A 25,410-nucleotide genomic window follows, 5' to 3' on the forward strand; every position below is an offset into this window, starting at 1 on the left:
ACTTCTCTCTGGTGACATATGTAGGGCTTTTGCATACGGATACTTCCGTCACATCGTGACTTTAAAGTTCGTTTTTGCTATCATCCCTTTGTCCAATCTGTAGTTACATTTTCAAAAAGCACTATACACAATAAACACAACTTTTGTCTGTTGTGTATAAAAGAAGACAGAAACAATCAGTAAGCGTTTTTAAGTAGCAAATCTCTGAAATAGCTTGCAGTGCTTGAAAGCATTTAAGATTATTGTACTATTGTTATTTACCTCCTAAAGTATCAGAGTTGCAAGCCGTGTATTACTGTTTGTAGACATGTCCATAAAATAACAAATGATTCAACAAGTGATTTACATATATTTATTTATTTCAACAATGTATTGTTGTATATACAATCATTAATTGAAGTATTGAAGAAGTGTATTGCATTACATACATAAAGTAATACATTAATAATGACATTAGAGGTGATCTAGCCAGAAAAGAAAATCTCTGCACACTATCATGTTTTGCTCTAGGGTATAGTTGACCAGCGTTTCCACTATTTCATCAATGTCGGTTTTCTCATTTTTTGACATCAGTGACACACACAGATCTGTTACAAATGTATACATACAAAGAACCTCAGTAACTCCTAACTCATCGCTACAATCAGCCAACACATTCAGAACTGTTCTGAGGATCTCCGAGATAGGCTCTTTGGTGTAAATAAACAAACTTGTAACGTCAGGCCATGAATTTTTCAGATCTCTTACGACATCCATTTCATTTTTTAGATTTTTCACACGTATGGGATCCCCAGCACAATCATCATTTGAATCACATGCATCGTCGATGATTTTACGCATCAAGCGGACCATCTGGCCTCTAAAATAATCTTTAAACATGCCGCCTAACATAGCTTTTACATGACACTCGTTCCCAATGGCACATTCGCACTCCTCAGGTTGCTTGTGCACGGCATCGTCAGAACTCAGCAGGCAGTCGCTCTCCATCAGCTTCTGTGTAGCCATTCCAGAAATATGTAGCGTTGAAGATGTCTTCTTCTTCAGAACTCAAATTTGTGCACGGTAAAAACGTTCTTCCAGTCCAGAAAGACTATAATAGCTCCTGGCATAAGAGTCCTTTTGTCCTGGCATAAGTTAGGGTCAATCCCCCAAAGTGTGCGTCGCAGAAGAGATGTCAGGCTCAGACAAACAGGTATGCTAAAGCTGGCTTTGAGGGTCCGCACGACAACCGTACAATGCTCTGACTCGAGGCCTTCAACTTTTTGATCAATGAGTTGTTGTACAGCAGTCTTTGCGTTGAAGCGGATGTCAAATCCAGTACTGTTTCGTTAGTAGAGTTAGGAAACCCCAGTTTGCAAAGCAAGAACTGAGTGAGCACTGTAGAGTTTATCAGGATCGACAGATTGGGGACGCCCTCACCCCCTGTTGTGATGGGTTGTCGCCAGGAAGTCATAAAAAACTATTATGTAATTTATTATTTAGCAAAGCTGATTGGACCATTAGGTCTTTATTTGTGACATACTGTCTTTAAGCATTTGTAAATGAGAATCCATGATTTTCATACGAGATCTCGTATGAAAAGAAAAATGCAGGCATTTTTGATTAATTTTAACCGACTGCATATTGTGTAAAACAGCATGTATGGTAACAACAGACAAAAGTTGTGTTTATTGTGTATAGTGCTTTTTGAAAATGTAACTACAGATTGGACAAAGGGATGATAGCAAAAACGAACTTTAAAGTCACGATGTGACGGAAGTATCCGTATGCAAAAGCCCTACATATGTCACCAGAGAGAAGTTATCATTTTTCAAGTTATCAGTTATCATTTCATAACAAGACAATTCTCATACACAAATTTTCATACAAACAATTCTGAGCCATCGGATTTCAACAAAAATATCTTAATTTGTGTTCCGAAGATGAACGGAAGTCTTGCGGGGTGTGACAGAATCTTGATTTTTTGGGGGAACTAACCCTTTAAAGTACCTTTTCTAAACTCTTAACACCGCAACACAATTATACATCATAGTTAAGCCTCTGTCCAAAGTCATATTTGCATATTTTGTTAAAAACTAAATGTAACCAATGTAATTAAAACACAGCAAACCCGATTCAAAATGTAATCATCCTGTCAAAACTCTAGCAAAATACTAACAATTGATGGCATTATGAAAAACTGCAGACAGAACACATAGTCCGTATACATGTAGACAATGTGAGTATTACTGTAAGCCATTCTACAATTTTGTCGAATGTGTTCAATGACTCGTTCACTTTTAGATGTTTGCCGCGTGGCCAATAATGCACACATTACCACCCCCTTCTCCCATTGCCCTGATCTAACTACTCTTCTCGAGTGTACACTGTAACAAATTATATGATCAATATGTTATGACATCATATGTTTTACACTGCTTTAACTCGTCAAAATAAGTTAAGCAATTTTCAACTTTTTAAAGCTATAAAAGATTCAGCTCATTTTCTTCTAAAATTTAAAGAAATATGTTCTTAAATATTTAAAGAAACAGTAACCCAATTTAATGTATGTCCAAGAAAATCAACAATGATTTCCAACACCACACACGTTTTACAAGATAAAATATTCCATGTTGTTTCAGTTTTTGTTTTATAATTTTTTTGTATATTGAGTAATTTTACTTACAAATCTGATGTAATTAATATAATTACGTAAAATCATTTGATCTTTTAAATACATTTTACTTGTTTTATGCAGCGCTGGTATATAATTAAATGTTGCTGTTATAAATAAATTACAGAATCCTATAATCACTTTAAAGGTTTAAGGAGCTTGAAGCTATGATAAACAGCCCTGTTCAATATTAAACGCATTGCAGAACTCTAAATGAACAGTTATATGCATGGATAGCTTAATCTCAGTATCAATTCATTTGGAAAGCCTTTTAAACCATCAAAAACGTGGAATACAAATTCTGAAATTTCTAAATGTAACATATTTTTCAAAACATTCCTCATATGATTATGACCTTCATTATCCTCTCTGTTGTTTTAATATGAGATGCGCATGATGCAAATAAGGCTGCACATAATGAACATTTTGGACGTTTCTCAAGGTTACAGTTCTCCAGTTGCAAAAGCAAGTAAAAACAATAAAATAAAAATATGTTAAAATATTTATTTTAAATAAGTATCAAATATTTCAGAGATCTACTACTTGAAATGCTTATTCGTTGTTTCAGTCTTTCTTTTATATATATTGTTCAACAAGTTTGAGCTGCTGGGGATGTTGCGGAAGTAGAGGCTTTATACTATATTAAAAGAAAGGAACATTAGGTCTTCATTTGTGACATACTGTGTTTAAGCATTTGTAGATAAGAATCCATGATTTTGGCATTGGATAAGCCTGAATGAAAAGAAAAACAACGCATTTTAGAATCGTTTTAACAGACTGCATATTGTGTGAACACGCAACGCTCTGATTGTGTTAATGTATGGTCACATCAGACTGATGTTGTGCTTATTATGATTATAGCTTTGTAAAATGTTTATTACAACTGGTGTGATGTACACCAGGGCCTTTTCTTAGTACAATTGTACTAAGAAGTCCAAATTTGACATACTTTCACAATTGCTGTTGAATGTTTTTTCATATACAGATGGAACTTTAATCTAAAAGAAATATCAATTTAGTCAAACACTGTCAAATAGAAAGACTATCACTTGATTTCTTAATTTATTCCTATAATGTTGATAGCTCTCAAAGAAGAATCTGTCAAAAAAAAAAAAAAAAAAAAATCCAACAGACAAAATGGCCATAAGAAATCTGACTAAATATGAATAAATCATAACCATTGTGATTCTGGTGCATTTATTATTTGAGTAAATCCTTCTAGAAAAATAGTCAAATAGCCCAAATGTGTTTGGTATGAGTAGCCTAGATGTTGTTTCAGGTGAGAAAAATACACCAAAATTAGTTACCAGGCTGTTTTAAATAAATTAAAGAATAAAACAAAAGTTTTGTCTAAAGACAAAAGTCAACATTTCATACAAATGCAACCGCTTCATTCAAAACTCTTGTAAAATTGTTTTTGTGACTAGACATAAACCTCAAATGATTAGTCAAATACACGATAAAGCCCAGGGATGTGGAAAATGTACAACATTATTGTGTCTTTTGTTTGTTGAGTGCATGGTGTACATGTATGTGCACACAAATACAGTGAGTGCAGTATGCATGGCCAATTGATGTACTTTACAGTTATCAACGCAGACTGAACTGACTTGAGCTGAAAAATGTTAGAGCGGCATTAGAGCAGAAATTGAATATGCTCAACTAGTTGTATTATATAAATGTTACAGGAATAAAGGTGACGGCTTATGTATGTCCAGTATATATTTACAGAACTAAACAGAAAGGCATGGGTGAAAATTGCATTTGTTCCTCAAAACATTGGCTTTTGATTTCCAAGTCATCAAATTAGGTATTGATACTATAAACAGAAATGCAAGAGGGTTAAAAATAAATGTATTTCTTTCTGTAAACACAGAGTTTTTATTTTCTGAGTGGTCATGTAATCTAAAAGTGTTTTCTAAAACAGTAATCAGTAAAAGATTGTGGAATTTAAAGGGCTGTTTTCTAAATGAACGTCAAGTGCTGCTGCTATAGCTTTGAGTGATGTAGAAAACTATTTTGTAGTTTTGCAGCACGGGTCACAGACAGTTTCCGCTTACTCAAGACTGGGAGACTAACGCGTAGCCAATTGATCTTTTACAAGTACAGGCAGTGTAGAGGTGTTGGCCCTACAATATAATACAGACGTAATTTCCCCTGAAAACAATGAATAGGTCTATCACAACCTTCCTCACAGAAAGACAGGAAGGAATACATGAAGGATGGAAGGAAGGCAGAAAGGAAGGAAGGAAGGAAGGAAGGAAGGAAGGAAGGAAGGAAGGAAGGAAGGAAGGAAGGAAGGAAGGAAGCTTTTTAGCTCTGATTACATGATAATAAAAGAGGAGGACATATGGCTAACTTTTAATTGTTTGATATGCGCCAACTCCCCATAAAACAAAATACACTTTCTGACACTCTGGCCTTCCTTTGATGTGATTGGCCGTGCAAGGCGTTCTGCCTGGCGACAAGAAAACCATTGCACTGATTGGTGGATATTTGCAAAAGGCTGTCTTGTCGCCTCCTCCTCTGCTGCTGCGGCTAATTCAAACTAGTACGGGGCTTTTCCATCGAGTGCATCTTAAACTCGGTAAGTAAAAATCTGTAGATATAAAGTTATGTTGGTGCGATTTTTTTTTTTTTTTTTTTAAATCCTAATGGTACGTTGCTATAGTAAAATATTGAAGGGTTGTGATGGTAGGATAACTGAGCAAATTATTCTTTATTTGATTTTGTAACATAATAGTTAATACACTTAAAGATAGTGTAATCGGGCGTTTCTGTGTGAAAACAAAACAAAACAACATTCAACTATTTCTGAGGCCAGTTAGGGATGTTGTCCCTTCACTTCAATAACAATATTTTCATAAATTTGCTGACCGTGTGATTGAGAACTCAGTGTGTAGCCTTGATGTCAATAGGGCAGAATGCCCTAGAAACGAAGCTACAGTCTTTGGCAAACCAGCTTTTTGGCCTAGACAAATTGTTGCAGACTTGCAGTCATTAATAAAGGATAAACGCATGTTTAAATTAAGTGTACAATTGACATAGGTAGGCTGGTTGTTGTGGTTGTAACAGAGTTACATTGCCATTACAGTATAGTGTGTAAGTCACTGTTATTTCATTAGTATTGGGAATTTTTTTATCAGAGACATAGAATATGTTGTTCAGTATGTTTTATTTCAGCCCAGTATGGCTCCACAAAGCTTAAACAGTCAAACATAGTTATCATTGCATTTAAATGCTTACTATATTAGCATAATTGTCAAGCTAAAGGTGTAATATTTAAATAAAGTGCCCAGAGATCCACAATTTATGCAATGCATTAGTTGACGCTGGGATATTGCTATACTACCTTTACAGTGCTGTACAGTGTGGTTGTGACTCAATTCCATTACAGCAGTGTGTATAAAGACATTCAATATGCTGTTAAGTGGGTTTTTCCCCTTTCTGGTTGGTATGTTTGCAAAAAAAAATTACATTCAAAAATAAGCACTTTGTAATTCTCAATAATTTCTAATTTCAGTTTAATTTCCATGTTGAGTTAAATATGTAAGTATACTAAAGATGCTGATGCTGTTCATTACGCACAGCAGAGGGACTGAGTTTGGTGAGTTTTGTGTTATTTATACATTTTTTAACACACTGAGAAAATGGAGATTTTAATGTTTTGTTATGTTATTTAAAAGGTTGTATTATGTTAATGTTTTGCAGGTTACCGTCGTGGTGAAGTGTAGAGGATGCGCTTAGAGTAAGGACCTGCTAATAACAAATAAAGTTGTTTTAATAATAAAAACATCTACTTTGGGGCATGTGACTATATCCTGGCTAGCCAATACGATTTTGTAACAGGTTTTAATGTTAGATTTCATTTGCAAAAATTGTATTTCACTAAAAAAATAAAATAAATTAAACCAGATTACTTGTTTTGGTTTTTGTTTGATATTCATTTTTGAATAATTGAACTTAATAGTTTTGTATAACATTAAGAATGTTAACCTGATTTAACTTACTGGAGTTTAAGTTTACTGAAACAAACCATGTTAATTAATTTCAACATAACCCAGTTAGAAGTAAAACCAACTAAATAGTTTAAGTACAGTATATAAAGAGATAGTTTGGTGAACTTAATTTAAGTACGTTATATAAATGCCAATTTTTTGGTGAATTTAAATATACAAGTTTTGGGAAACATGAACAAGTATAAATATACAAGTTTACTTAAATTATTTGAGTTCAATCGACTTAGTAAGGACATGCATGCTCTCTTAAACCTAACATTAAAATATAATTTAATCTTATTAGAATAATTGAGCTTAATAGGTTTGTACAAAATTAAGAATGTTAACCTGATTTAACTTAACGGTATTGAATTAATCGTTGGTTATGTATAAAAAAATAAAATAAAATAAAATAAATAAAAAGTTAAGTAAATCAAACTTAATAGTTTAAGTAAAGTATATAACACCAAGTTTGGTGAACTTAATAGTTTAACCTGTTAACTGTCACTGGCCCACCGGTGGGCCCCATTTGCCACTGCATGTTTAAAACAATTATATCCTATATTTATCCTGATCTAATGTTGACAAACTATATATCATTCGAAAGCTTACGAACTCAAGATTCATCCTGTGAAAACCGTTTTGATATCGGACCTTGGTGAACTTAATAGTTTAAGTAAAGGATATAAACACCAAGTTTGGTGAACTTAATAGTTTAAGTAAAGTATATAAACACCAAGTTTGGTGAACCTAATAGTTTAAGTACAGTCAACGTTAGCATCACGCCAAGTGAACTTATATATGCACGTTTTGGGGAATTGGGAAATCAACTGAGTTCAATCACCTTTTTAAGGACATGTATGCTCTCTTGACACTATATTAAAATATTATTTAAGCTTATTTCATCCTCAATGTTTTATTACTGCTTTTCTTAAACCGATTTGTCTCATTCACAGACAAAATGCTCAAAACCCCAAGGATCTGCTGTGCTTGAACCAGCTAGAGTCCTGAAATCAGAGCTTGAATCTACAGTGACAAAGATCAAAACAGTCCAGCACATTACTTCCTGATCACATAAAAACATATAACCACCTAAGTGAACAGATTCCCTTCCTGTTCTCATAAAAACACATGAACCCCTAAGTAAACAGATTCCCTTCCTGTTCTCATAAAATGGCTGTAAAAGTTTGGGACTTCCGGTCATAAACGTCAAAACATCTGATATGCTCATTAAGGGCAATAAAACACTGTTTTATTGGGGGGTCATAAATCAAAGTGACAGGATGTCCAGGGTATAACTCTCTATGATTCAATCTGAAAATAAGTGGCTTAAATTAGATTGATGTGGTTTAGTCCTTTTGGCTGTGGATGACTGCCTTGACTAGATCTGTTTTGGATGAATCTGATGGGATGCAGCGGTTGTCTCACCTGTGCCACCTCCTCAAAGTCGTTGTGGCGTTTCTGGAGGGCTCGGGCCCTGTGCAGGGATTTGCCCACACCCGTGTGTTTACTGAGAAAAGCCTCCCCATGATTCTCTATCCAGTCAATCACCTGCAACACAAACACACACAATCCATTCAGAGCACGGACAAAACATCACAACACAGAGATGAAAGAGAGCCTATCAAGTGAGCTTCTGTTTTCACTTCTCCGTTCAATTGATGTGACATATAGAAAGCCAGTTATTTAGGAAAACACACACATCCACATGCACAGTGCCTGCGACTGCTCGCATACTCTCATGGGTATATGAAGGGAGAGTGATCAATCAACATCGGTTTTCTGTCCAATAGTGATCCAAAGACTCTTTTTCATCATCCCCTGGGACACTGTTGCAAATAACATTCCTCCAGCAACATCTTTAGATTAGACAGATGTGAAATGTGACTTCGACAACACAATCAAACACTAGAAATCCAGCAATGATGACGCAAGCTCAAGCTAAACACTGAGAAAATGTTGAAAACATGCAGAACAAACTCCCATATGTTCCTATGTGCTTGTATTTGTGCATATATTTATATATACAGAACCAGGAAATGTTCAGAGGTTGCTCTTTCATAGCTCAGGAAACCTAAACGTAGGGTAGGTAATTTTGGAGAGGCTAGCAATAGCAAGCTAGCTTTGGAAGCATAAGATCCCACCCTTCCTTCAGAGCATCTCCAAAGCCATGCCTCCTTCAAAACACATGATGATTAAATTTAAAACGCAATAATAATGAACATAAACAACTTACAGAGCTCTAGTTGTACCACCTGACTACTGCAGATTTATTTGGCCGTTGATGGTGTTGTCATAGACACGCAAGTGGTGTGAATGAAGCATAAGCTCATTGTTTTGGTTCAGTCGGAACTGTAAAAGGCGGCTGCTGTTTGTTTGTGGTGCTGTGTGACTGTCGTCTTCTACTCTGCATAGCATGAAACGGGTGATGTCTGCACAAGCAGGTGCGCGGATGTATGGAAATATACGTTGACAGTTAGGTAGGACATCTTTTTTTTTGGATCGAATGCAAAGATTGGATGAAGATGTCGTGGTCCTGAGACGTCCACAAAAGATGGGGGAAAAAAACGTATATTATTGATTGCTACCTGGGTGTGAATAATTTTTTTATTACCTACCCTACCTTTAATCCATTTGTTAGTTTTGATTCATTTAGGTGTCAACTCAAGGTGTCATGTATATTTCTCCCCAAATTCCTTAAAACAAACATAGAAATAAAAATATAAAAAGAAATGGGCAGGTGACATAACATCATGTTTTTACTGCCCCTTCATGAAAACCATATTCAAAATATTGGTAACATTTTATAAAAAGCTTCTATTAGTTAACGTAATGAAACTAAAATTAAATAACAAAGAGCAATACATATTATTAACACTGCTAAAATTAGTTGATCAAAATACAACTATTAATTCTTACAAACCCGCTTACAAAAAGTTGGGACACTGTACAAATTGTGAATAAAAACAGAATGCAATGATGTGGAAGTTTCAAACTTCAGTATTTTATTCACAATACAACATGGATCAAATGTTTAAACTGAGAAATTGTATCATTTTAAGGGGAAAATAATGGCATCAACAGATATCAAAAAAGTTGGGAACAAGGCCATGTTTACCACTGTGTGGCATCCCCTCTTCTTTTTATAACTATCTGCAAATGTCTAGGGACTGAGGAGACAAGTTGCTCAAATTTAGGAATAAGAAAGTTGTCCCATTCTTGTCTAATACAGGCTTCTAGTTGCTCAACTGTCTTAGGTCTTCTTTGTCACATCTTCCTCTTTATGATGTGCCAAATGTTTTCTATGGGTGAAAGATCTGGACTGTAGGCTGGCCATTTCAGTACCCAGATCCTTCTTGGGTTCTTCTTGGGTGCAACTTGGGTTGTCCTTGTCCTCTTTAGTCCGGATGACATGGCGTCCTAGTTCTCCAAAAAGAACTTCAAATTTTGATTCGTCTGACCACAGAACAGTTTTCCACTTTGCCACAGTCCGTTTTAAATGAGCCTTGTTCCAGAGGAAATGCCTGTGCTTCTGGATCATGTTAATATGACTTATTTTTAGACCTATAGAATTTTAGCCGGCAACAGCAAAATGGCACGGTGGATTGTGTTCACCGACAATGTTTTCTGGAAGTATTCCTGAGCCCATGTTGTGATTTCCATTACAGTAGCATTCCTGTATGTGATGCAGTGCCGTCTAAGGGCCCGAAGATCACGAGCGCTCAGTATAGTTTTCCGGCCTTGACCCTTACGCACAGAGATTGTTCCAGATTGTTCCAGATGATGATAACTTCAAACTCTTTGCAGTTTTTCTCTGAGAAACTCCTTTCTGATATTGCTATACAATTTTCGCCGCAGCATTGGGGGAATTGGTGATCCTCTGCCCATCTTGACTTCTGAGAGACACTGCCACTCTGAGCAGCGGCGGCGCCAGGGGGGGGTCTTGGGGGGTCTCAAGACCCTCCTAAAAAACGCCTTGACCCCCCATTTGACCCCCCACCCACCCTCTTCCTGATAAAAAAAAAATAGACTATATATATATCCGTGATAAAGATTTAAAAATGTTTATCTTCAAACTACGCAGAACAATAATATAAACGCGCGATTAACATTGCCATTGCATTTTCTTTTTGATCCGTGGCCCGTATTAGAGAAATTTAGATCAGCTAGACGCAAAGGATGCTGCAGCAAACATTAATAGGGGAAGAAAAGGGTTAACATTAACATTACTCTGAAACAAGCACAGTTATTGCCTTCATAAGCTATCATATTTTCTGCTTAACTTTTATTAGGCTCCGCAGGTTGAAAGAAAAGTGTTTTTTCACAAAAAAACATTCTCTGCAGTCCGAGCACGATGCATGAAGCTCACTCTCGCTAATATCTGAGGTAAATCATTAACACCATCATCACTACTTACATTACATGTGTTTTATTGAACTAAATACATTACAATCGGCTAAAACGAACAAGCAGCAGGTTACTTTTCTGGACAAGAGTGCTCCCGAGTCCATGTTTCTCTCACTGCGACACAGCTCAGCGCACACACAAAATACCGGCAGGAACGCGCATCTCTTAAAGGGGTCACACTATATTCCTACTTGTGGAATATGGTGTGCTCACAGGTCCGCATTACAGCTTTTGAACTGTGCCGTGTTCTGAATTAAACTGCCAGTGTAAAAACTCCCTTTATATATTCTTTAAATGAGAGAAATCAGTGCTTATTCTGAATTGTTGGCTTAAGAAACATGAACAAGTTCTTTGAAAATCATCTGTGACCTTTGGTACATGTCTATTCTTCATGCTCCGAGTATGGTTTATAATAAACATACATTTGCATAAAGCATGCATTTTTCTCCATACCCATGTTGATTAGAGTATTAAAAACTTGAAACATGTTCATTTAAGGTACATTTAGAACTGATAAGAATGTGCGATTAAATTGCGATTAAATATTTAATCGATTGACAGCCCTAAAAAAATATAAACATAAGAATTACTGCGCCACGCTATGAACGTTGCTTTGCATTGCTTCGTTGCGTTCAAGGCGCTGCAACAAACCCGCAAACTGATACGCTAAAGTTATAGCTTGGTGCTAAAATTTTTGTTTTCTCTGACATTGGTGTGGCTATGGGGATTCAAGTTTGAGCATATTGTTTGCAAACTGCAAATTTAAAACAAAGTAGCTGATATGTTGTGTTGTTTTTGTTGTTTAGTAGCCGTAATATGCAGTTATTAGCTGTGTCCACTGTATTTTTTGTTGGTTTTCATGAGACCCCCCATTGAAATGACCAGGACCCCCCCATTGCCCCCCCCAATCAAATTTGTTTAGAGCCGCCACTGACTCTGAGAGGCACTTTTTATACCCAATCATGTTGCCAATTGGCCTAATAAGTTGCAAATTAGTGCTCCAGCTGTTCTTTATATGTACATTTAACTTTTGCGGCCTCTTATTGCTATCTTTCCCAGCTTTTTTGGAATGTGTAGCTCTCATGAAATCCAAAATGAGCCAATTGACATTTAAAAATGTCTCTCTTTCAACATTTGATATGTTATCTATATTTTTTTAAATAAAAGTTGTAAATAGTTGTAAATAAAATACTAGTTTATGAGATTTGTAAATTCTTACATTCTTTTTTATTCACAATTTGTACAGTGTCCCAATTTTTTGGAATCGGGTTTGTAATTACATAACATAAAACACATTCTAATAATGTATTAGTACATTTTTAAATTAATATAGAGTAAGATCAGTAAATGCTGTAGAAGTAAAGTGTTACCTAAATATTAAATGCATTTTTATTTAATTAGAAACTTTTTGAATATGTCTCAGTTTCATAATACAACTTTGAAAGAGCCTCCCCTTGTATCCCAGGTGTTGCACATAATAATCTCATTTAATAAATAAGATGGTACTTTATTTAAAATTGTCCCTAAAGTGTATTTGAATAAAATGTCTACAAGTCTGCTTTGTGCAATGTGATGCTAAATGTATTCAACAACGTGTTTAAACATCATGTTGAAAACTGCATATTTATTCAAATAATACATTTAATATTTGTTGTTAAAATGCATACGAAAACCTTGAAAAGGTGACCAGTTATAGCATCTAAAGCATATACTATACTTTACAGAAACATTTTCTCCTGAAGTCTATAGGAAGCATGTTCATTTAGGGAGGTATTTTAACCAGAGAATAAACAGAGACCTGAGTAAAAGTCTCCATTTGTTCTCAGTGCTGTATAAGGAGAAACATTACATTTTTCTTTCCTACAGGTGTATATTTAGGTTATAACAACATCAGAAGCGCTTGTCCTAATAGGGTTAAATAATGAACCAATACATATCTGTATTTTAATAGATTTTTTAAAATAAAACAAACACCAAGCATTTGACCACCTTTTTCTGCTTACAATCATGGTATCTGCTACACTTGCGTGTTTGCAAGTGATACAAAGATAATCAAACATGCAAACAATTGCGTCAATGAGTTCTTGTTTCTGCTACATTGATTAAAGCATCCACTGCATGTTCTAAAAACAGCTTCCTTCTTTCACACGCACATTACCAGAGGCTGATGAGATAAATATAGCCCTGCGTGATCAGTCCATCAGAAGATACGGCTGCTCCCAATCTGGAGTTCACAGATGGCACAGGTTACATCCACTCAATCCAAACACCTGTTTGGCCAAATAAATCAACTCAATAGCAATCAGGCATTTGTGTTTGACTATCGGCCATTGTGATTTGCAAGATGTTTAACTCAAAAATTCTGTGATGTGTGTTCATAACTATTGACTATGCTTTGTAATGAGTGTTTACATAAAGAACCTCAACAAATCAAACTAATGATAATAATCAAGTACAAGAAATAATCAAGGAAAATGCATAATAAACTGAGTGTTTCATAAACAGTCAGAAATGCTATTACAATTTCTGCTGCTTAAGGGGACGGGACAAATAAGGATGTCCAAGATGATGAATAAAAGGAAAAGGAAAGACTTGGTTTAGAATGATATATTCTTAATAGTGTAATCGCTGTATTCATATTTGATTAATCTTTTAATTAAGAATTATCTTGATTACATTTATTTTGAGTGATTTTTATTTATTTGGCAGAAACTTTAATTAGCTTTAATGATTTCTTATTAGTTAAACACCTGTTTTTTGTTCTGTTGATCATTCCTTCTGTGTATTTAAGCCTTCAGTTTTCTCACTTATGGTTTCCATGTTATGATATATATTTGATGTGTGTAGTGTTCTCACTCTCTCTGTTTAATAAATATTATCATTATATGTTATCCTGCATGATGCATCTTTCGTCTTGCCTTACCCACTACCCCGACCGCTCCATTGTGTGTTCTATAACACCGGCCTCAGCGAGCAATCGAAGGCATGCTTGCCTGTAGATGATCCTTGAGGGAGCTTCACCGAGTATGTGGAGTGGGTGCTGGTGCAGTGTGATTCACCTTTGACCGTCTGCCTCGCTGCTGAGGACATCGCCAGGAATAGCCAGATCCTGCCACAGACTTGAAGCCCGAGTCTGCCATGAATCCAGAGCCCAAGGGATCACCAGAGGCTATTATAGTCTCGGAGCCTGAGCCCAGCGCAGAGTCTGGACAGGTGTGTGCAACAGCAACCATCACAGAGAGGATATTAGTGGAGTTCGAGGGGATGAATTGGAGCCCTGCCTACACTCCGATTGCCAAGGTGTGTAAACTAAGATGGAATTGGTGTTGGATGACCGGATAAAGAGGTGTTTGCTCTTTACCATTGCCTCTGCCCAGCTCCAAGTCTCCTTCACTTTCTATCGAGCATCCCTCTCCCTCCTTCTCTGCCAAAGCCATCCAGTACCTGAGTCCTTTCAGGATCCCTCAGCTTCTCCTCAAACCTACAAGCTCCAGGTTCCACATCGCCCCTCAGACTCATCGGCTCCATCAGCTGAACCATGGTCTGTCATCCTTCATGCTCCGCTGGGCTCCCTTATCCCTCTGGCTCCAGTCATCGGCTGTACCTCAACCATCCACCTTTCTGGCTCTGCCAGGCTTCTCCTTCCCTCTGGTTTCACCATTGTCCTTCCACCGTCTCTGCCCTTTTCTGCCAAGCCCACAAATCCATTTCGGGCATGCCCACCTGTGGCTTAGACGTGGCCTCCACCTGCTTTTCCACTTCCACCAGCTCTACCTCAGTCGGTTGTCTCACTGGTCCTTTCTGGCCTCTCCACCATGGCTCCTCCCACCATCGGTTCCACTGTGGGCCTTCATCCGAATTTTGCTCTGGCTCATCCTCTTGCTGCCATCCTGTCTCCACTCTGGCTCCTCGCATCATCTCCTCCCTGGTTCCTCCCACCACCTCCTCTCTGGTCATCTTCTCATTGGTATCTCCTTCTGCCTGCTTCTTCTCCTCTTCTTGTCCTCCTTCCCTCCCTCTCTCCCTTCACAGTTTGGTATAACGTTTGCAGTGCAAGAACGCACTTTTAGGGCAGGTAGGGGGTTGTAATGTCACAGTCATGTCTTGTTTATTTTCATCATCTTGTTAGGTTTAGTTTCTAGTCATGGATTTTTAGTCGCCGTTTTGCCTGTGTTCTAATTCATGATAGCTGTGTCTCATTTCGTTACATTTTGAAGGCTGTGTCCTCCGGAGGACACGTCCTGTGTAGGATGCAGTATACAGAGTGTCCTCAATCAGAACTAAACAAGACGTCCTTCGTAGGACACACAGACAGGAAGTATCAAGTTGCTATGCCAACACGTTCAGCCTCGTTGTGCTCTCACGCCAGTTATATGAATGAAAATTATTTATAACTTGAAAATGACTATGAAATGTTTCTTGCCTTGACAGCAATGTACTGTTCTATATGTTTAAAAAGCACTAAAAAGTTGTAATCCTGTTTACCACAACTATCTGTTTGAGGTAATAGAGCTTAAAAAACAAGCTTAATCTACTTACATTTAAACACCACACCTACGCTCGCATGTATATCTGGCGGTGGTGCCGTTTTTTCATATAATATAAAAAATATATATAACGGTTGTTAATGGCGACGCAAAGAATTGTGGGTTATCTCCAGCCGCGAAGGCTACACATCATGCACACTCCGAATCCTGTGAAAGAAGGACGCATTGGAAGGTTGCATCTGGAGTGTCCTTCTCACTTTTTTTTAAATGAGACGGCCTTATGACGTATGCAGCCTTCAAATGCGACCTCCGGAGGACGCAGCCTTCTGAAATGAGACACAGCTATGGTTTCTGATTAGCTACACACCTGTTTCTTGTTTTGTTAATCATTTCCACTATGTATTTAAGCCTTCAGCTTTCTCAGTTCTGTTTTTGACACTTGGGGTCTCTCTAATTGCAACTGAATGTCTAAAATAAAATCTCACACACTGGTCTAAAATAAATGTCAAGGAACCATTTTGACCTTTACCAGACAAACACGGGAAAACGAAAATGTCTGTGTGAAAAACAGACTCTTAGATGTGTAATGTCAGACTGGTACAGAACTTTAACTGCATTGAATGGTAATCTGCTGTGTATAAAAGAGGCTGTCTCTCACACCTCCGCCAGTGTCCCCCCACCGTGACTCACAACCCTCATTTACCGACAAGTCAAGACCACTTGTGTACTCTGCTGATAACCCCATGACTCACTGCTGACCACAACCAATTCACCACTAAGCCCAGACAAAAGCAAAGATAACGATGCAGAACTGCTCTGATCTTATCAAAAAGGGTGTCTGACTGCCACAGATTGAGGCACAGCTCATATAAAGAGCTCTAGGGAACGGTGTGTTAAATGTAGACAGGCACAAGAGCGTTTTTAAATAAATAGCTCACCCAGAAATGAGCATTCCTCTTATGTGGGATAAAAGAGATGTACTTTCAACCGAATGTTGACAGTGAATTGGCATAGGTGCTGTCAAGCTTCAAAAAGGACATTTTCAGGAAGCACGTTCTCATTTTTGGGTGAACATTTCCTTGTAACTTGTAATGAACACAAATATGGCGTGTATGAGTGTGGGAGGTCTGTTCATTTACTCTAAATAACTCAACCTACTCATTACCTGTATTTAACTACACACTTAAAGACGTTTGGCCACATCTCACCCTCCATTACTCAAGAATTGCAAACATTTCAGGGTAAGGCAAACTAACATCACCAAATATGGGTAATAATAACAACCTTTCTCCCAGAAAACATTCAGTATGTTGATATCTCATTCAAATCAATGATCCAAGTTTATCAGAGCCGTATGTTTGTGCTTAAAGAGTTTAGCATGCTCTATTTCATCCACCTGATCAGTGTTTGGAGGGTGAAATCTAACTCCTCCAATCAGAGATTGACTTTCACGCATATCAGAAAATCTGTGAGTGATTCTTTAACCAATCAGTAGGTCAAATCAACTCTAAACACTCATTAATGCAAGAGATAAATTAAATAATTGTCCCTATAAAGCTACAAAGCACATTCATATTCCACCATCAGGATTACAATCAGTTATGATTTGGATAACAATATATGATTATAATATAGACATTATCTGAATGGCTTAAGTAGACGGTGGGTGTCTACGTATTTGTGGATTATTATTGAGTCTAGACGCTAGAAATGTTTCAAAATCCACGTGCTGTGCTGCGATCCACAAATGCGCAAGACGAGATCCACAAATGCACAGGAAGCGATTCACAAATGAATGCAACTTATGCAAGGCAGAGTTGTGTGTTTTTGACATGTGTGGATTTTTTTGTTACTCACAAATGTCATTGTATTTATTTGTGAATCTAATTCATTTTTGTGAAACTCCTGCATATATTTGTCGATCTCATTCTATTGATTTGTGAAATTATTTATTTTTTGTGAATCGCTTTACATTTATTTGTGGATAACAATATATTTGTTTGGAATAAAGCAACAATATTACCCCCATAAAAAACGTCAAACGCCATTCACCTACTGAAAAAGTATTTTTGGTGTTATTTAAAGGCTGCGTTAGTAATATATGAATTAATTACAAATTCCACCATGTAAATAGCGAATCCGCCATAGCGACAGTGCAACTGGCTTTTAAAGGGAATGTGAGATGAGACTCTGATTGGTTTATTGCACGTTACGCCCAAAACACACCCATGACTCATTAAGAGACGAGGTACAACCTTTTTGGATCATGCGCCTGGCGCACCGACCATTTTTCTGTCGTTAAACTAGCAAAAGTGTTCAAAAAATGTTTTTTCGAAAATGCTCACGCACGCACCTGCACTTCAGACCATGCGCTCAGATCGTTAAATAGGGCCCTAAATGTAATATTCAATAACACACCACAGCTAAATTTACAATCAAGTAGTTTAGTATGTTAGTCAAAATAAGTGTACTTATTTAAAGCACACCAGCAGATTATTAAAACATATTGATTTAAAATGCACTTTAAAGTAAAACGTTTATTTTGATTTTACAAAGTGCACTTTCTAAAGGCGTGTTAACTAATATAGTCATGAAAGTGGACTATTCAAATAAGTGGATTTTTATTTCATTAATATTCCATTATCAACAAGTACAGTATTTTAAAATGTACTTTTAAGATTTGGAGTGCACTACAAATACACAAAGTTTCTCACTTTGTAGACAGACATTTAGAAGAGAGAATCGAGAGGACTATAAACAACCAATATGTTCACCATCACTGAAACTGACACAGGAGTTGAATAATGTCACTGTTATTGTTGACGGTAATGCGTTTTATTGTACTCTGCCCTGTGTTTGGCCTGTGGCTGGTCTGAATCCAGCCCCCGTTTGGACTCGATTTGGCCTTGTAGCTCTTCAGCTCTTTGGTTCGGGTTCAGATCTTGATTTGGCCGGGTCTGTTGGCTGTTTTTCAGGGCTGACCCCGGCCTGATAAACTAGAGCTGAATCCAGGCCCAGAGCTGCCACAGACCCGCTGAAAGGGGGTAATGGAGAGATATTAACTGCTCCTCTGGGCACATATCCAACATTAAAAAACACTCCAAAAAAACAACAACATGCTGTTTATATAAACCGTACAACACTGAATTTATGGTGAACTGTTGACAATTGTCCTCATTCTGCACATCTAAAGAAAAGAAGCACATCTAAGAAAATAAAACAACATGAAAACTATTTCATTTGATGCCTTGTTACCCGTATAAAAGTACCACGGTAAAGTGACGTGTATACAGTATATGCTGTCTCAGTAGGCAACTTGTTAGGAACACTCTGTCAGTAAGAGAGCCTGAGAGAGTGGAGACATATGTGAACATTTATCTACCTGTTGGACGTCCTGCTGGAAGACACAGAGCTGCAGTCTCTGATGCAGACGGACTTTACGGTGCTGCCAGATGCTCTCCAGACGTCTCTGGTGATGCAGGACCTCATGGACCACGTCCAGAATACAGTGCACGGCTTTGGAGTAGTTCGCTGTTGCAGTCAGGGACTCGGAGTTACCCGGACTCAACGGCCGCTGAAGAACGTCAAGCAAAGCCTTACCATCCTGACTCACCTGCAGACAGAGAGAGAGAGGTGTCAATAAGATTGTTTTTTAATTCAACTTTTATTTAGCATTAAATTGATGAAGGGTAACAGGAAAGACCTTTGTAATGTGACAAGATATTTCTGTTTCAAATAAATGCTGTTCTTTTGAATAATCAAGGAACCCTGAAAACCCGGTTTATTTAAAAACAGTTGATAATAAAAAGACACTTTTCTTGAGCACCAAACCATCATATTGGAATGTTTTCTGAAGGATCATGTGAGACTGAAGACTGGAGTAATGATGCTGAAAATTCAGCTTGGATCGCAGAAATTAATTACAGTTTAAAATATATTAAAATATAAAACTGTTAAATTGTAATATTTAAAAATATTTTACTGTATTTTTGTTAAATAAAAGCAGCTTTGGTGAGCATAAATTATTTATTTCAAAAACATTTACAAATTTTACCGACCCCAAATGGTAGTGTATTTTTCTGAAATGGCTTAAAACTGCAATATTTATAATAATTTTGACCAAACAGACATTAAAACCAATTCAATCAAAATGATGGAATAAAAATAACCACGGCAAGTTTTCCAGAATAACATATTTGATATTTTAAGGTGTATTTGTTACACTGTAATTATACATGTAAGTACTGAGTAATATTAAGTAACAACATGTACTTCCCATAGGGTTAAGATTATGGTTGGTTTGGGATTAGTTGCATGTAGCTATTAGTATAGTAAGTACATGTAACATATCCAGCCCAGCACATAGTTCATTTCATTCATCCTCTCATTCCTGAAGTGATTAGTAATTTCTAATGAGATAAGTATAACTACTACTGCTGCTCATGTTCAGGGTTTTTAAACTTTAGTATTACTTATACGCATGAACAGGCACTGTTCATTTGATCTAAATTAGGTCACATAAGGCGTCTGTGATAGAAACCGATATCTAGACCTACAATATATTTGATTAGTGTTATGTTGTATTGTGAACTGCAGTCAATATGACTTGTTTCCATGCTTTAAACAAGATCTACAACAGAACGCATCTCTAATGTCAGATCTTTAAACAGAGTCATGGGCAAACGACTGAAAGGGCTAGGAAACATAGGGATACTTTTTCATTCTGAGTATCAGGGGTGGAGATCTGTGAATGAAAGTAGTACAATAACATTGTGGCATTGTTTTCCTGTTGTGTCTTAAGAATAATTAGGGCCAGATCACTAATTTGTTCCAGTTCAAACAACATTAGTACAGCTGTAGGTTGATTATGTAACATAAGCACAGAGACTTGCCATTCAGGCACGATCATCACCTGATGAAGTTAACTTGGTTAAAATATCCAAGAGATCCTAGACAGAAATCTCCTTTTTCTGTCAAGAAATACTAGAAAAGGCAGTATTCTCACAACTATGTTCCTTCTTAGTGAAAAAAGGTATCTGTAAGGATTTCCAGTCAGGATTTAGGATGTATCATTGCACTGAGACTGCTCTCACTAGAGTTACAAATGACTTGCTTTTATCATCATGACTGCATCTCTCTTATTATGTTAATGAACCATAGCTTTGCATTTGACACTATCAAACCCCTACATTATTTTGAATAGGTTTGGAAATTAAATTGGCATAAGTGGAATTGCATTGCCATGGTTCAATTCACACTGACATCTGACCATCATCAATTTGTGGCAGTAAATGAAAAGGTAAACAGTGTTGGGAATGTTACTTTAAAAAAGTAATTAGTTATAGTTACTCACTACTTGTTCCAAAAAATAGTTAGTAACTGAATTACTCTATAATAAAAGTAACTCGTAACCAGGGAAAGTAACCATTTGCATTACTGTAGAAAAAAAAAAAAGTTGCTAAAAATCATATAATTTATTTTTACCAGTTTTCACAAGTCAGTTGAAATGAGTAGATCAGACAAGTGCTTGTACATAACTTTCGATATTTATTGCCAGTGTTGGTCAAGTTACGTGTTACACTTTTTTTAAAGGTGCACTATGTAGTATTTTTGCAGTAAAATATCCAAAAACCACTAGGCCAGTGTTATATATTTTGTTCAGTTGAGTTCTTACAATATCCCAGATGTTTCCAACTATTTGTAAATTGTGAGAAAATTGCGATTTTAACTAAGGACAGGGACGTTTCAGCATTGCATTTGAGGGAGTCGCCTGTCAATTGCGTCATATCTGCGTTACCCTCGGTTTCGGCTTTTATTTGGCAGGAGCGCTTTACTCTTAGCAGTGTGAACAAGTGAACGCACGGAGTAACGTCATAACATCATTTTAAACACACTTAAATGTATCTAATATGATAAACAGAGCTCCATTACCTCATAATCATAACCGGAAGAGCTGATCAGTGCAGGCGACCGGCGACTGTCTCCCGTCCCTTCATAATAAAAGTCCCGGTATTCGTGAGGCGGGTATTTGTTTAACAATCGCTCCAGCAGCTTTGCTCAGCTCCACAACACTCGGTCCTGCTCTGCTTTAGACTACAGTAACGTTAATAACCGCATGCATGAACGTGATTTCTGCCCGAGTCCTATTTTCCACCGGCTGTGATGAGAAGACCGAATCTCCCAAGATGCTGCGCTCACACGTTGCATCATCAAACTACGCCTTTGTTTTGAATAGGCGCCCTCCAGTGGACGGAAAGTTCCATAGTGCACCTTTAAATGTTCAAATATGTCAAATAACCTGGATGCCCCCAATATTAAATTTTAAAAGAATGAAATGGACACTAAATAGAATAAATTATTATTATAAAACCCTGTACACTAATCCACACTATTTTAATGTTGCTGTGGGACAATGTGGGGACACCTATATCAAATTCAATACATTATTGTAAATATCAGTAATATAGTGGAACAATTAAACAAAATAGATTGTTTAGAACTGTAATATTAATTTCACCCAACTGGCCGTCAAATAAATCTAAAAATAAATGATGCTCCTTAAAGGTGCACTATGCAACTTTCCGTCCACTGGAGGGCGCCTATTCAAAACAAAGGCGTAGTTTGATGACGCAAAGTTTGAGCGCAGCATCTTGGGACATGTGGTCTCCTCATCACAGCCGGTGGAAAATAGGACTCGGCCAGAAATCATGTTCATGCATGCGGTTATTAACGTTACTGTAGTGTAAAGCAGAGCAGGACCGAGTGTTATGGACCTGAGCACAGCTGCTGGAGCGATTGTTAAACAAATACCCGCCTCGCGAATACCGGGACTTTTATTATGACGGGACGGGACACAGTCGCCGGGCGCCTGCACTGATCCGCTCTTCCGGTTATGATTTTGAGGTAATGCAGCTCTGTTTATCATATTAGATACATTTAAGTGTGTTTAAAATGATGTTATGACGTTACTCCGTGCGTTCACTTGTTCACACTGCTAAGAGTAAAACGCTCCTGCCAAATAAAAGCTGAAACCGAGGGTAGCGCAGATATGACGCAATTGACAAGAGACTCCCTCAAACGCAATGCTGAAACGTCCCGGTCCTTAGTAAAAATAGGAATTTTCTCACAATTTACAAATAGTTGGAAACATCTGGGATATTGTAGGAACTTAACTGAACAAAATATATAACACTGGCCTAGTGGTTTTTGGATATTTTACTGCAAAAATACTACATAGTGCACCATTAAGAAAAGTCTACCAAAAATATAAAATAATAATAATACTGCAGTACTGAATACTTTTACTGAATACTGATACGGAATACTTTTCCTCACAAAAGTAAATAGATTATCAAGAAGTGCTTTCAAGTCTTGTTTGTATGGCGGGCTTATCCACTCTCTCTCTTGCGGGTATGATCGCAATGATTGCCAGGAAAAACTCAACTGCTGACAACGGCAGCATGTCCTCAACTATATATCTAGATATTATTTTGTTAAATTCTGTCAAGGTGATAAGAGTTTTTGGTGGATAGAAACCTAGTTTTGGTTGCTTTAATGTCATTGCTCTGTCCCCTCCTTTGGTAGCGGAGCTCACATTATCCTTTGCGTTCACCTTCATGGAGAGACTCTTCCTGGGCAAAAGTTGCACATTACATAAACATTTTTACCTTTCACCTCAGCGAGGGAAAAGAAGTGCTTATTAGGGGTGTAAGAAAATATCGATACACGTGAATATCGCGATATTATGTTTGGCGATACTGTATCGATTCTCAAAAACGCTGTATCGATATTTATATATTTACTTCCAAGATTCGTGGCTTTGTGTTCGGTTTAAACCACAGACTGTATAACACCCAACCGCTAGATGGCAGTGTTATCTCAGAACGTATAACTGACGCGGAGCCGGAGAAGCGCAAGGTAAGAGTGTGTGCATCACTAGTGTTTACATTAGCAAACCCAGCTCTCAAGACGATAGCATTATTCCGCTCTTGCAGTCTACAGAGCTGAAGTGTGGACTCATGTTGGCTTCAGCTATAAAGAAGCCACTAAGGAAATCGACAAGAATCATTTTGTTTGCAAAATAGGCCAGGTTATAATCTAATACTCAGGAAACACATTGAAACAGAGAGCTCGCTTACCATCCTGACGTCACCCGCGCTGCTGAGAAGTGTTTCGATAGAATGTCCTGCACGTTTTCCTCTCAGTAACAAAATAAACACACTCCAAAACTGACAGCGGTGGCAGGAGAACGAAAGATAATTGCGATGTGGATATGGATGCACCAGCTCTGCAGTTCAGTAACGTTACTTGAAATAGCACTTTATACAATAGACTGCTTTATAGAAAACAGCTTTAGGGTCCGATCACACAGAACGCGTTTTTCAGGTTCGAAAACACGAGGCGCACTGCACTCCCTTTTTTGGTCGGCGTTTTTTCATTTAGAAATGAGCAGTGCGCTTTAATGTTTCTAGGCAACCCCCGAATCACCTGTACTGTCAGTCAAATCAATGTAACGGTCAACACAACGGAAGGCCTGCCGCTTCATTCATTCGATTGGACAACAGAAAATAAGCACGATGATGTTGCACGCTTTTCCGCTCAGAGTGGACTTTTTTTCAACTTCATGCACTCGGAGCGCTCCTTCAAAAACGCGAGGCGCAGCAAGCGGTTTAAACGCGAAGCGCCCAGGGCACATAAGCAGCGCGCATAACGCTCTCTGCCAAACGAAATCCATTCAAAAAAGGCGCCTCTCGCTGCAAAAACGCGTTCTGTGTGATCGGGGCTACTGTGTTAAATATAAAACAAACAGTCATGAAATGGACTGCACTTTCTGTTGTTAAATAGCCACTGCTATACTGTGAACCTTTAAAACATTTACACAAAGAATCCTGCAGTAACTTTACATTTCCCTCAACTTAGATTGCACATTGCATATGATTAGTGATATAAATTAGGCTATATTAATTAAATAAAATACTTTGTCTCGTGTTTTAGGCTTATGGTTGTTTTCTTTATTCTTTTAAATTATAAAAAACAAAAACACAAAAAAGAAATATCGCAATATATTGCCTCTCTTACAATATCGCAATATATTGCAATATATCGCATCGTAACCCCTGTATCGTGATACGTATTGTATCGCCAGAGTCTTGGCAATACACAGCCCTAGTGCTTATACTTCCAGTTTGCGAAAGCTACCTCTGAAGTCATTGGACATGCCGTCGCTCTGACTCCTGGACCTGGTCGCTATCTCTCTCGGGGGAAACAGTAATTTGTTTGATTACTCGTTACTGAAAAAATGTATGCCGTTAGTAATGCCGTTTATCTATAACGCTGTTATTCCCATCGCTGGAGGTAAATGAAAATCAATATGGAGTGCCGCATGGCTCTGTACTAGGACCGTTGTTTTTCACCATATACAGTCTTGTTCAAAATAATAGCAGTACAATGTGACTAACCAGAATAATCAAGGTTTTTAGTATATTTTTTATTGCTACGTGGCAAACAAGTTACCAGTAGGTTCAGTAGATTCTCAGAAAACAAATGAGACCCAGCATTCATGATATGCATGCTCTTAAGGCTGTGCAATTGGGCAATTAGTTGAATTAGTTGAAAGGGGTGTGTTCAAAAAAATAGCAGTGTGGCATTCAATCACTGAGGTCATCAATTTTGTGAAGAAACAGGTGTGAATCAGGTGGCCTCTATTTAAGGATGAAGCCAACACTTGTTGAACATGCATTTGAAAGCTGAGGAAAATGGGTCGTTCAAGACATTGTTCAGAAGAACAGCGTACTTTAATTAAAAAGTTGATTAGAGAGGGGAAAACCTATAAAGAGGTGCAAAAAATGATAGGCTGTTCAGCTAA

At 37.4% G+C, this 25,410-nt stretch overlaps 1 protein-coding gene across 1 annotated transcript in view; it reads right to left on the reverse strand.

Moving 5' to 3' along the window:
* Positions 1-25,410, reverse strand: part of kalrna (kalirin RhoGEF kinase a) — a 322,593-nt gene that overhangs the window by 161,017 nt on the left and 136,166 nt on the right. The window contains 2 exon segments of the mRNA XM_067443216.1: positions 8,080-8,202; positions 18,928-19,158. Of these exon segments, the coding sequence (XP_067299317.1) occupies positions 8,080-8,202; positions 18,928-19,158 (354 nt within the window).

Source organism: Pseudorasbora parva, chromosome 5 (genome assembly GCF_024679245.1).
Source record: "Pseudorasbora parva isolate DD20220531a chromosome 5, ASM2467924v1, whole genome shotgun sequence".
NCBI classification, from domain to species: domain Eukaryota; kingdom Metazoa; phylum Chordata; class Actinopteri; order Cypriniformes; family Gobionidae; genus Pseudorasbora; species Pseudorasbora parva.